Source organism: Rhopalosiphum maidis, chromosome 1 (assembly GCF_003676215.2).
Source record: "Rhopalosiphum maidis isolate BTI-1 chromosome 1, ASM367621v3, whole genome shotgun sequence".
Classification (NCBI taxonomy): Eukaryota; Metazoa; Arthropoda; class Insecta; order Hemiptera; family Aphididae; genus Rhopalosiphum; species Rhopalosiphum maidis.
Window position 1 is genome coordinate 41,289,312 of NC_040877.1, and position 14,738 is coordinate 41,304,049.

At 30.7% G+C, this 14,738-nt stretch overlaps 2 protein-coding genes across 4 annotated transcripts in view; one reads left to right on the forward strand and one right to left on the reverse strand.

The window, feature by feature from the left end:
- LOC113550345 (paired box protein Pax-6-like) overlaps positions 1–8,767 on the forward strand; it is a 43,783-nt gene extending 35,016 nt beyond the window's left edge. The window contains exons 8-12 of one of the 2 annotated variants that reach the window (XM_026952099.1): positions 3,591–3,788; positions 3,955–4,037; positions 4,661–4,911; positions 6,363–6,709; positions 8,383–8,767. In XM_026952099.1, the coding sequence (XP_026807900.1) occupies positions 3,591–3,788; positions 3,955–4,037; positions 4,661–4,911; positions 6,363–6,709; positions 8,383–8,471 (968 nt within the window). In that variant the 3' untranslated portion in view covers positions 8,472–8,767. The remainder of the gene's footprint in view (positions 1–3,590; positions 3,789–3,954; positions 4,038–4,660; positions 4,912–6,362; positions 6,710–8,382) is intronic. The other variant, XM_026952100.1, reaches the window with a different exon arrangement.
- Positions 8,768–8,925: 158 nt separating this feature from the next.
- Positions 8,926–14,186, reverse strand: LOC113550346 (gastrula zinc finger protein XlCGF26.1-like). 2 transcript variants are annotated; one of them, XM_026952101.1, is made up of 4 exons: positions 13,704–14,186; positions 13,492–13,635; positions 11,590–11,954; positions 8,926–9,932 (listed from the first exon to the last, which is right to left on the reverse strand). In XM_026952101.1, exons 1-4 carry the CDS (start codon positions 13,845–13,847, stop codon positions 9,116–9,118), a joined length of 1,470 nt encoding a protein of 489 aa, XP_026807902.1. In that variant the 5' UTR covers positions 13,848–14,186; the 3' UTR covers positions 8,926–9,115. The 2 variants fall into 2 exon arrangements, with proteins under 2 accessions (XP_026807902.1, XP_026807903.1); XM_026952102.1 differs by lacking the exon at positions 8,926–9,932 and adding an exon at positions 12,303–13,311 and having other exon boundaries at positions 11,818–11,954.
- Between the last annotated feature and the right edge of the window lie 552 nt (positions 14,187–14,738).

A 14,738-nucleotide genomic window follows, 5' to 3' on the forward strand; every position in this document is an offset into this window, starting at 1 on the left:
ATAAAGGTGAAAGAAATTCAATAAAATTAAATATGATATATTATTGATGAGTATTCCTGCGTATGCGAGTAACGTTTATTGTGTGCTACGCTGCACTGAGTGTTCGAGCCTCGGGGAGTATCGGTGGTAGGAAAAGAGTGGCGTAGTTTTAAACGGTCCCGCGAGAAGAAGGGTTTTAAAAATATATAAATGCGGTGCGCGCGCGTTGTTATTATTATTAACGAAAAATTTTTATTTATCTTTTTTTCGCACTGTATAGACCGCGTTTATGACGATGACAGTATATATTATGTGTACAATCCGGTATAATATAATAATACATATAATATAACGTATATTTATAGTCATGTATATATTACATATGTGCGTACTGCGTGTACACGGTGAAAATCGTACAAAGACACACACACATAGACACACTGCCCACTCCCCTTACGTACACCAAAAACACACACCTCCGGACCGATTTTTGTCACGCCGGCTGTTATATATATATATATACGAGTGCCGCGTGGATCGAGCGCGTTATGCGTACGTGTATTTATTATTATACGTACAATATCGCGTGTGTAATATATAAATTTTAAAAAAGCCCTTTTTCCACGACGGACGATCGGCACAGAAAAGGATGGCGGGTGAGGTATATGTATATAGGGAGACGAAAAAAAATGTATACATATATAGTATATACGGTCGAACCCCTTGTGTCGCGCGATGTACCGTCCCCCAAACCCAACCCGCCGATCTGCGCGGTCCAATGAACAATTTGAACCCCCTAAAAGTCGGCCCCTGCGTACACACACACACAAGCGTAACGAGCAGCGACGTACTTTTGTGTGCGTGTCTGTATATATCTGTGAAGCGCGAGTGTATATATAGAAAGAGAGAGAGAGAGAGAGAGAAGGGATGCTGTAATAATCATCTCTCCGATTTAGGGATGGACTGCGACTGCAGCGATTGTATATATGTACCTATATACATACAGCGAGAGAGGTCTGAGGCCACAGGAGGTGCAGTATATATATAGGCAGTCTTTCACATCATAAACTCGGACCTTTGAAATAATTGTTTTAGTTAATACGAGTCACCATGCAAACAATATAATATACATACATACATCGTACAATAATATACGATCCCGCGTGTTATGTCGACTTTGCCAAAATAATAATGCAGTGTGAATAATATACACCTTCCATATTAATAAATATAACATAATGCCTATATCAAATAGTGGGTTACCGACCTCTGTGTAGTTTTTCCGTTTTCCTGTGTTAGCTTTTTATACAACAACACTGGACACATCCCCCTTAGTCAAGCTTTTAAACAAAATTTCGGTGTCTAATATACAAATAAATCATCTGAAATGTTTTACGTAATACATATAATTTATAACAGTAATAAATCAGTAACACACCAAAACTAGATAAATGCGTTTGTCTCCATGTTTGTAGTGAAATAATACCTTTTTGAAATATTTAGAATCTTTAAACGAGAATATCATAAGCGAAATATTATTCTAGCAATAAATAATGTACTTATACTAAGTCGAAATAAGTAGTTAAGTATATTTTAATTTATTTTTAAGCCAATTATTGTTATTTCTACTATACCTACTATTATATGCACATGCATCCATATATATAACACCCTATGTATGGGAAGGGAACTATAAGTGCTAACTAACTCAACCATATTTTAATAACAAGCATCCGTGATCATTCATTTATAATACGAGTACATATTATTTTAATAAATTGTTCAAAGAAATTTCCAGCCTATGAATTTTAAAACTGTTTACGCTATAAAACCACGGTTTATGTTTACCGCCTACATTGTTTAAAGATTTAATGAATCTAAACCTGAGTTTCAAGTACATGGTATATTGGTATGTACCGTGTGTACTCATAATGGCAAATTGGCATATATTACCGTTAATATACGGGGATATAGGGAAATACACTATATAATAGTATAACATTATTACCTGGGTAATAAACAATAATATCACTTTATTTATCTAACATTGTTACCCTAAGTGATTCGATTAATTCGTCAGCCAACGATAATTTGACACATTATTATTTTCTTATTTTTGAAGTTAAATAATAAAAATAAAAATTGTATTAAAAACAATTATTTAACATTTCAATTAAATGAATTCACTCGCTGCATACGGTACAAGTGACAAATTGAAAATCAAACAAGACGGCGCCGTATAGTTACCGACTGCTACTACCATTTTACTTACGTGTAAAATAATATTATACGACGTATCTTACAATGGGACCAATTATAAGACGCTTGTGAATGGGAAAATCAATTTGTCACATTTAAATTACGGCTACAGCGACGACATGCCAACATATATAATTCGTTTGCGTCAGTGTATACTGTATACCTATCTGTATATACGATAGAATTAATAGCAATTTAGTATTTACAATCGAGAAATTTGAAGGAGTTAAATATTATATAATATAGTTATATAAATTGTAATTATATATAGGAACGCAGGCCCGTACACAAAGGACAAGGGATTCAAAGCCCACCATTGCCTTTGTTTGCATCTAGATCATTAACACCTATTGGTTTTATCGAATTAAAAGAAAATTCAGTTCAGAAGACTTCTGATATATGATCGAAAAACTATCATTAATAAATTAAAAATACTTTTCGTGTACTAAAAAAATTTATGTGAATATAATACTTTTTTAAAGCACTAGTTTTTTTTCATAACCCCCTCAATGAAACACTCCTATACAGGAGCCTGTAGAAAAGTACTGGAAGAAGGTAAATAATAATAACTTCATGAAAACAATTCATAAATTCAATACCAAAAAGAAAACGATAATTGCCTGCCGGCATAAGAACAAATATATATAACGTATTATTGTATACTATAATATTCATAAAAAGCATAAAACTGTGGTAAAACATTCGTACATAAATACTTACAAGGTGTATAGATTTTTATAATACATATGGGTATAATTTTATATAAAATATATATTCTATAGCCTATGCGTAGACTGAATTATATATAAATGTATAAGTATCATTGACGTCTATCAATATAGACATTTGTTGCCAAGCACGTAACCTCTTCGTTTTTCACACCGACCGAGCGCAACACATTTTTGTTATTTTACACAATCTAATTTAGACTATACCTATGTTTATTGTTTATACTCAATTATATCTTTATTAAACCACTGCAGATAAACTTATATAATATATAGAACCTATAAGTCCAGTGTTCAAATTAGAAAAATATAAGAATAGGGATTCTTATAAAAAATTACGTCACTTAAAAGTATTGAACTCGATCAATCTAACTTAAGGGGATGAAACTCGCCGAACCCTCAATAATCAATCCTCAAACTATATAATTACAATATAGATATAGTGTATACGAATATGTCAGTAACTATACGATTATAAGTGATTAAAACCAATATTTTTAACAATTAATATTCAATTAAGTATAAGTAAAAATTCACAGTAGCAATTAATGGAAAATAAATCAAATTTCTCACGTTCGTGTATTTCAGTATATTATAATAATATATCGAATCTGAACTTTTTAGTTTTAGATTTGGACGGAGGAATGGGATCTGACGAAACGTGCACGTCCATCGGGGATAATTCCAACCACGACGGTTCTTTGATTGGTGGAGCCACCGGATCCGCCAACGACGACGACCAAGCGCGACTCAGGTTGAAAAGAAAACTACAAAGAAACCGTACGTCGTTCACCAACGACCAGATAGATAGTTTGGAAAAAGGTAATTATAATATATTATACAGATGTTACAACATTTTTATATCAGTTTTCAGTTACTAGTATAGGTATATTACTATTATTGTATTGTACTAATCTACATTTATTATAATTTGTTTCACTATACCAAAACCCTATAATAACCGAAAACGTAACGTGTTTATATTTAGAATTCGAACGGACACATTATCCAGATGTATTCGCAAGAGAAAGACTCGCTGGGAAAATCGGATTGCCGGAAGCAAGAATACAGGTAAACGTCACTTTTGTTCTGTTTACGAATGCATAAAAGAGCTAAAAAAATATTCGCAAAAAGGTATAAAAGTTTACTGGCAAACTCGAAGAATTTCGGTTTTATTTCAACATGAAAGTTTTTCATAAAAGTTTTAAAGGACCATCCATGAACATCCCACCTTTTATATGTATACAATGTACATACATATTATATATATATATATATATATATTGGTAGAAAAGTAGAATCCTTAAATACATGTATTTGTAATGTAATTGTGTTATTATTTTTTTATTAAATATACCATTATTATAAAAGAAACGACACTCGTTGCAATCGAAATAACATTATTAAACTAATCTTTTAGGTGTCTAAACACCTATTATATTTCGAAAAAAATTTTACTTTTTCCATTTTTATCGTTTTTAAGTTTTCACTTTTTTAAAAGACATGCATATTTTATTTAATATTCCAATGCAGAGTATTTATTTAAGTATTATTAAGTTATAAATAAAAAATAATAATTTAATTTCAAATGAGTAAATAGTTAATTAATTAAGTTAGATCTTCTTGATACACCTCGCCCGTATTGTACTGAGTCACTATAACATATAATAACGATATCGGTTTATGATTTGAAGGTATGGTTTTCGAACCGACGGGCCAAGTGGCGACGCGAAGAGAAACTGCGTACCCAACGGCGTCCAAATTCCAACCAAAACCAATCGATGGACCCGCAAAATCAACAGCAGCAACAACAGCAACAGCAACAGCAACAACAGCAGCAGCAGCAGCAGCAACAACAATCTCCTAACAGAATGAATGGTTTTGCAAACAATCCAGATACCAATCCAAATATGTACACAACTATCGGAAACCACGACACGTTCAGGTACATATACAATATTATAAGTATACCTACCTAAACAATTTTCAGTAATTTAGTGTACATTTGAATATTTCATTTAACATATTTTTATTTTACGAAAATAAATATAAGTTTACAAAAAATAGGGATTGATTATGAATTGAAACTAACTTAAACAATTTTAAATTTTAAAACCCCACTATGGTGTGTGCGCATTATACACAGAGTAACTTTAAACTTAAAATGTTTTAAATTGTCTCACTGAAACTTTCAGTAATCTAAAAAAATAACTTTTAATAGATATCTTGTTATTTAAAGTTTAAACTACTCCGTTAGTTTTTCAATTATTATTTGTTTTAATAACTGTTTTCATACTCGTATTATATACAGAAACAAACATTTTCTTTGTTTTTAAGAAACATTGCATGTAATGAAAAATTTTAAAAGATTAAATTATAAGATATAGTTATAATTGTCTAAGTAGGTACCTATATTATATAGAAATACATTATGATTATAAAATATCTTTTACTTACTAATAATTGCAGTCTGCAATTTCCAACTTAAGAGTATAAAAGTATGATTATCGTCGACATTTCCTAGTATCTTTTTAATATTAGAATAATCTCAGTTTCCTTCAAGTTTTAATTAAAATATTTTTCCTCTGTTAGCGATTAATACTAAATATTTAAAGTTGATTGGAAACCATTGTCTACTCAAAAAAAAAAAGATTGTTTTAATAATCAAAAAGACGGAAAATTATTGTTATATCAATTTTTTTCCAAGTGTGTATTAACTTAACACTATTAAGCACTCATTTGTTGGGTATACTTAAAAAAAGTAAAATAAATGTTACATAGTATTCATCTTTTATATTATAACGTACCTCCTTTATTTAAAGTCACAAGACAATTGGGTAAAATGGTAAATATAGTTTTATAAAAATATAATATACACATAATATACAATTTAATAATGTGTATAATTATATACGAGTATACATTTTATTAAAAAGACATCGCGCGTCACACCACCAATTTTATAGTATAAAAACATTAATCTGGAAAATAGGTAGGTATAGATTAGGTAGTTATAAATAATAATTCGTTCTATTTAGTGATTTAATAGTACAAAATACCGCAAGTAACGCAATTTGAAGTAAACTTAGTAAACAATATTTCGGAAAAAACCTCATATTCGATTTTCAAAATAATTAATACCCATCTAGATAATATAAAAAATTAATTTAAAAAAAAATATTAAAATTAATTGTGTTTTTATATGTTCAATTAATCAAAAGATTAGTACCTATTCAAAAACGGATATGAAATTATTTCCAAAATATTATTATTATTGTTTATACATATTATTTGGTTTAACAATAGATGTGACACCTAATCTTACTCATTCATATTGTTAATATTATTGTTGTATATGTATAAGTACTTAATTTTTTCCACTCGTGTTCTATTTAGTCCGATGTCGATGAATTTCGGTATGCCCGGCGGCAACAACGAGAACAGTTTGTCACTGCCAATTATGGGTGGCCATCACGCCATGGCTGGCGGCGGTGACCAGCGGGATGCGTACGGCTGCATGTCCAGGCCGACATACGACACATCACCACCGCTGGCCATCGGCGCGCCCGGCTACCTGAGGCCACCTGTGTCGCCGACGTCCAATAACAGCAGTCCGCCAACTCACCATGCGGCCGCAGCAGCCGCCGCCGCTGCTTACCATCACCATCCGCCTCCCATAAATGGACACCATTCGCACCACCACGCGCACCATCAATACAACATGAATGGCTCGAATTCGACAGGTACCTATACTTACTTTTAATGTTATATTGTTGATAATTGTATCGGGGGTATTCGTAACAACATTATAGAATAACTGAAAACTATTAATTATTATTTGTTGATGTAATTACATTTAAATTCAAAAGATTATATACTATTACATATGAGTTATTTAAGGTTATATATCCTAAGAGATCAGGTTATAATTTATAACTTTTACCAATTATATACCTACCTATAGCCTATAGTCATATATTTATAGGTAAGTTCTACTACATATGGAGATGGAGGCTAAAATTATAAATTATAGTAATCAATATTAATTATTAACATTTAATTATGTGTAAGAAAGACGTAAAGTTTATGATATTCGGAAAATCGCTCGTCTTGTAAAAGTATAATATACATATAACGTACTTATATTATAAAAAAATATAATCATAATTCACGTAAAAAAAAAGCAATGTATTGATGAAATCATTAGCATCTAATAACGAAGACGTGACTTAGGTATTAAACTAAATAGGTATTTTGAATAAAATGCAAACTTTTATGCTGTTAAGCCCCTATCTTAACTCTAAATATTATTTCCGATTACGATTATATACAAATCAGAATTCGAGGGTGGTTTAGGTACTATAGGATACTAGTTCATTGAGGGCAGTATTAAGTAGTGTCTATAATACACAGTTCGGCAATATTGTGAACCAACAGGGTAAAAAAAACTGCAATTTGCAATGTTTGCATCATATACATGATAAATTGATAAATATTACTATATAATATATATAATATATAATTATACTATGTTATAATTGTTTCTGGGCTCTGTTAACAAATATTACCCACCTCACCGCCACAGTAAAAAATATGTTACAGCCACCATAGCCATACGTATAAAGTATATAGATATATAAGATAAATAAGAAACATTAGGTTTATATTTTATTTTATTATATATAATTTAGATATACCATATGTAGTCGCTAAAACAGATCAATTCATAAAATAAAGTATAATATATAATACACGTCTAATTGTAAATTGATATACACAATAAAATATAATAATATAATTTATACACATAACACATATTTTGACATCGTAACCTTCAGTCTTATAATATCTTATCAATAATTCCCGATATTACGTAAAAAGATTTTTTTGTATTCTAAGTAGGTATTTATAATTATATCAATGTTTTGATTTGATCGTTGGCGTCGTTTGGACTACCCAAGGTATCCAGTATTATTGTGTCCACTTCTAAAATTTCTTGGCCTAAATCCCGAACACGAGCAGTTTTAAGGGTTCAACCTCCACCCGAAATTTCATGAAAATTACTAAATATGTTTTTATAAAGTGAAAGTTGTTTCTATCCATAAAATTTTTTCTTAAGTACATACAAGTATGGGTATGGCAAAATGTATAACCTTAAATTTCCTCCTCGACAAAATATTTATTGTGTACGCGCCTTCTTGGCTTGAAATATGGACAAATCGGCAGGATACGAAAATATGCATATTAAAAATAAAATTTGAAACAACCCCAAAATTATAATTTTAACGTCTGCACGACTGTACCATTTAATATATTTTAATCGGATCATAATAAGACTTATTAAAATTAAAATAATATAATTAATATTTACTAAGTATCATTCATAATTTTATATTAATATTTTTCAATTCCGCAGGTCTCATATCGCCCGGAGTTTCAGTGCCGATCGCCGTGCCGGGACACACGGCTGACTTGTCCTCGCAATACTGGCCACGTTTGCAGTGACATCAGCTTGTCAAATAAATAATATATTCCGAGCTAATTTCGGGCGTGTATATGTACAGTCGACGACGCCGTGCAATTTTCCGCGAACCGATAAATTAAAGTTTAAGTTATGTATTGTAATATTATAATTTATGACACATTAGACGTGCCTGCCGACGAACAATGTTAAACGAATAGGCGGTACCTTTAAATATTTATAATATGTAATTGTAATTATTAACACTTAATAACATAATATTATTATCATTATTATTAATTATTATTATTATTATTATTATTATTATTATTATAACTAAATCATAGCTAAATAAAGTTGAAAACATAATATTATATAGTTATTATAATCTCAGCAAATTTGATTAAACAACAAACGTCGAATTAATATTACTGTATACTTATATAATAATAAATATCATGTAAAAGAATAAAATGTAAATTATATTGTACTGTTTTACGTGTAAACTATATTATTAAATATATATATATATATCAAAATAACATTATTATCGTTTTGTATAAATGCTTGTAAAAACAAAGTTCCTGTCCTTTAAATGTATAAATGTATGTATGTATAAATGCATGAAATATGAATGTGATTATATAAATCATCGTTACGACAGCTGCCTCTCGACGAACGCGCAACGTTACGTGGACTCCAGCTCGGCGGCAGCCACCGTTTGGGTCTTGAACGTGAACACTTGGACTTCGTCCGAACCGCAGGCCGACGAGTCCATGTCGTGGCAGCCCTTCATGTGCTCCGTCAGGTTGGATTTGGTTCGGAAACACTTGCCGCACACAGAACACTCGAACGGCTTTTCGCGGGTGTGCACGCGCTCGTGATTCAACAGCGCCGTGTACGTCCGGAACGGTTTCGAACAGTATGTGCACTGGAACCGCTGGTCGCAGCCGCCCGCACCGGCGTCGCGGTCGGTCATCTTCGCGTCGCTCTTGATCAGGCACAGGCTGTTGTTGTGCACGCGCTTGTGCTCCAGCAGATTGCCTTTGGTGCGGAATGCCTTGCCGCACAGCTCGCACGTGAACGGTTTTTCCCTGGTGTGCACCCGCTTGTGGTTCTCCAGCGTGGCCACCGACCGAAACTGCTTGCCGCAGTACGGACACTGCCGGTCAGCGCCTTCCGAACAGTTGTTGCCGATGTGCGCGGACAGTTGTGACTTCGACGTGAAGTTTTTGTTGCACTGTTCACAAGTGAACGTCGTCATCGCAGACGCAGACGTCACTGCCGCCTGTGAAATTGTCGCCTCGACTGTCTGCGTCACCTGTTCCGGCTGTTCCTGCTGATCGTCGTGCTCTCGTTCGTGAGTAGATAATTCGTCCAGTGATACGAACACCTTAGAACACTGACCGCACGTCAGAATATCTTCGGACGTGACCGTCACTCGGGTTATGGATGGGATGTCTCTGCTCGACGTCTTCATCCAACGCAGTTCCGGATTGTGAACTCTACGTAAAATAAAAAATAAAAATATATAATACACGAAAAATAAGAGATTTTTTTTAAATTACGCATGAGATATACTTATCTAGATACCTATGTCTACGTAATATTGTAATAACATAATAAATATAGATATAAACATTAGTATTGTGTTCACTATAATATTTTGGTATTGAACTGCTGTAGAAGCGTTCCTATGCCAATTTGAAGAAATATTGGGTGAAATCTTAAAGTATATACCTGATCTTTGCATACTATATAAATTTAAATTGTGTGTTATAAAGTTTATATTTATTTTTATTAATAAGTTTTAAAAATTATGAATATTAAACAATTTTAAAATGCCTATAACTTGTTTTAAAATAAAATAATATCACAAAAATTTAACATAGCACCCTAAATAATATTCTTGTATATTTAAATTTGATAACCGATAAAATTACTCTAATATTAAAAGAACAAAGTAAAATGATTATCAATGTACAAGGTTTTCTATAATGTACGATAATCAAATGGAGATCAAGCGACACATGCAGGTACGATAACGCTCTCTTAAGAGATTATGGATTTTTAAAAGCTTCAAGATATGAGGGAAGGGAACTTTCATAATGCCATCGTTAACATATCAAAGCGATTAAAATTTACTTGTAAGAACTTGAAAGCTCAACAAAGAGATTACCTCCGAAGAATTAACAGTTAAAAATATAATATTATTATTATTATTATTATTATTAACGGATTCAAACTCTAACCTCTGAAAAATCTCTACTTTTCTTTAATCAAACCATTTCTTAAATATAATATAGCTGCACCTCTAAGCTTTCGACTGTGCTATGCTTTAATGTGCTTCGCTAGTAATTTTAAGTGGAAATAATTACGCAATTTCTAATCTCGCCGTCACCTCCCAGCAGTGAAGGATTTTCAAAATTTTTCTCGGGGGGGGGAGGGGGTCCTAAAAAATAATATGTATTTCAAATGTATTATTTTTATTTTTATGAAAACAAATGTATTATATAATATTGTGTTTATGTATAAATTATATTGTATGTGGACCTAAAATTCAAAATGTACAAAATAAAATCTAGTCTTTTTATATAATTATATATGTATATATCAGTGTTACCTACCTAACCCCCCGTAAATCCGCCACTACCGCCCAGAATCTGTTAGTTATAAATAATCATTATTGTGAGTGAGATTCAATGCGGGTGCGGGTGCCGACGAATCCCACTCTTGTACACAATATAATGTATACATGTCAACAATTCGAAAATAATATAAAATTCACTATACGAATTTTGCAGCAACTTCTTACTGTTTTGACAAAATTAAAGTCACAACTATAAGTCACTATTCTCAAATAACCATAAAAATATGTAATAAATATATTATGAAAAAAATAAATGTATATTAATATTTTTAGATGGTATATTTTTTTAAATCCATTGTTATAAGTTTCTAATGATTAATTTAGTACGCATAACATATCTAACATTATTAGTATTTTACACCTAATATCTATTACACAGTACGTTATCATGTACATCAAAAAAATGCTTAGAGTTTACATTCTATTCTATCCTACCCTGGCTACCCCTGACCATTCCATGAGCAGGTTTAACAGTCACTTAAATAATACCATAATATAGTAGTGCAACTGACCGGTAATGTTCATTTAAATTGGATTTAGTCTTGAAGAACTTTTCACATACACTGCATCCATATGGACGCTCTCCTGTGTGGGATCGCATGTGGTTTGCAAGTGTATATGCAGACAACAACTCTTTACCACAAATTGCACATTGATGATCACTAGTATTTGTTTCTAATGTCTCTTCTTCGTTAACCGACATTTGCATTACCTCTTCTGTTTGAACAATGCAATGAGATAACTCAATTTCATTTTCAACTATTTGCTTATTATCAACAGGTTCTGGATCATCAATTAACTGCTCTTCGTATTGATTTGGTTCCACTAATAATAAATCTTTATTATTAATTTCTTCTGAATCAACTATTATAGAATCCTAAAATTCATAAATAATTTATTACATTAATATTAAGATATATAGGTACATTTAAATATTTAAATATATTATTTTAATTATTTTAATATATTATGTTTAATTTGAAAATGATATTTCCTTAGCTAGCTTAAGTAAATTATTATACTGCTAAACGCTTTACTAGATTTTATTGATACATTTTAGAATAAAATATAAATACAAAATAGAGATGACAAAAACATTATAAAACATTATATTACGATTTTAACAATATATAAATTCAGAATCATAATAAAATACAAGTAATAATACAATATAGAGATGAAAAGTAATAATTGGTAACATAAAAATTATATTATAGGAACATACTTAATATAGTATAGAGCATTCAAGTAATTAAATAAATTAAAGAATTTATTTATTTTTTATTTTTATGTCTTGAGTGAATAGCTTGATGCCGACGTGCTTTTTGTTTAGACATAAATTTTTTCCCACAAAAATTACAAGCAAATGGCCTTTCTCCAGTATGGGCACGTTCATGAATTGTTTTATGAGCACTTTCAAAAAATCGTTTACCACAAAACGAACACAAAAAGTTTCTAACATTATCATGGTATCTCATGTGTCTATTATATTCAGCTCTAGTGTAAAATGTCATTGTACATTTTTCACATTGCACATCTTTGGCTGCATTATGAGTCATTTCATGTCTATCACGACCATATGGTGTAACAAAAGCTCTTCCACAATATGAACATACATAATTAAAGGTACCTTCATGTTTATTTTCATGACGTACAAGTGTCAAGTATGATTTGAAACATTTTTCACAATGACGACATTTTATTTTCTCACCAGGTGCATGAGTCTTCATATGTATCCAAACTTGTTGAATAGTTGCAAATACTTCCTCACAAAAATGGCATTGATAAGACAAAGAACCTATTTCTAATTTTTTTTCATAATTTCTTAAATGCGATAACATACCAGCCAATGTTTTGAAAACCTTTTGACATTTTTCACATAAAAAACCTCCTTCAATTTCTGTGTAAGAATTTTTTACTTCTAAATTATCAATATTATTCAAATTTTTGCACTTTTTGCATAGGATAATTTCATCTTTAACTAATGAACTATCAAATTTACTATAGTTATCTATAACTTCATTGCACAAGTTGCATTTAACATGATCAGAAGAATGAGTTTTAGTATGTAAAGTAAGTTGTTTAGTTGTTTCAAAACATTCCCCACAATCTTCACACAAACAAAATTTATCATCAGTATTTTCTATACATAATTGGGAAATTATGCTTTCTTTCTTTTCCAATGAAGTACCGTCGTTCCAGATGTCCACTACTTCTACAATTTCGATATTATCCTGGAACATACACGTATACCAATATTCATTAAATAATAGACACAGTAAAACAAATTTCAATGAAAACTGGAACGACGGTATGCAATTCTTAACTATAATTAAGTATAAATTATCAATATTTCATAATTGAATACAAAATGTGTTATATACTATTATATATTATCTAAATAACAGGTATACCTTGTTATCATTATCCAAAATTACAGCTTCATTTCGTAGCCATTCATCAGTAGCTTTACATCGTACTCGAAATTCAACAAATGAATTAACTTGTTCGATGCATATTTTGCATATAGAATTAGGTAAAGAATCCTCAACATTAAACTGTAAAATAAAAAAAATTTTAAAACAATTATTAAAACACATTCAAGTACTTAGCAATATTAACTTACATGAAGATTTGTGACTTCTTGAATATTTTCCAAAAGAGTTTCTTCAAAGAACAGATTTTGCAATGATTGTTCATTGCGTAGACACAATCGACATAAGTCATTCCAATTTTCGATATAAATAACACCCTGATTTTCTTGGTCCATTTGTAAGTTATTAATAAAATTATTATGAATAAGAATACAACAATTATCGAGAAAAACTAACAACCAATAGGTAATAGACAATAGTTAAAACTATAGCTTTTAATGTGACTTATCAAGTATCAAATTTTAAAAAGATAGGGTGTTTGAACACGACCAAAAATATAATAATTGAACTAATGACATCACAACCACAGCCTATAGAAAAATATATATTTTAAAGTTTCATTCATATAATAGTCTATCACAACTTGACAGTCCAATTTAAACATTAAATATTTAAATCCAGAATACTACACTTCACAATACAGTCAACACAAACATCCGGTAGATCAGTTTTAACTTCTTAAGTTGGACAGTACTCCACCGAGTCCACCATGATAACATGAAGTATGATCTAAGAAAAATATATAATTCAGCCGCTGTGATTGGTTAAACCTTATGGTTAGCTGCCGTATACCACTATTTTACCATAATACATTCCATATCAGTAGAATCCAAATTTAAATCCATTTTAAAAAACGCCGTCACATTAGAATTAGAAATTTAATAAGCTTAAATTTTTATGACTTAACATTAGCGAACATTTCAAACGTCAGAAAGTATTTTTTTTTTAATTTTATGGTTCTGAATTTCTAATACTTCAATCATAGTTAAGCGTTAATGATTTGATAACGATGAGTTATCATAAACTTAAATAATAATTACAAGCACAATTACATAATATTCTATGATCTAAGATATCTTAAATCGTGATTACAAGAACGGAAAATGAAAATAAGTAACAAACCATGGCTAAATATAGTATAATAATTAAGTATATTTAGCTATGATATATAAATGTAAATATATTTATCACAAATGTCTATGGTTATTGTAGCGACCTTGGTTTAA

Bases quoted from the DNA above. Each gene is read 5' to 3' on its own strand.
- LOC113550346 (XM_026952101.1), bottom strand. From the start codon at position 13,847: ATGGACCAAGAAAATCAGGGTGTTATTTATATCGAAAATTGGAATGAC. The intron at 13,636-13,703 runs GTAAGTTAATAT...TTTATTTTACAG, and splicing joins AAGAAGTCACAAATCTTCAT to TTTAATGTTGAGGATTCTTT. The intron at 9,933-11,589 runs GTCAGTTGCACT...TATTTTACGTAG, and splicing joins AATTTAAATGAACATTACCG to AGTTCACAATCCGGAACTGC.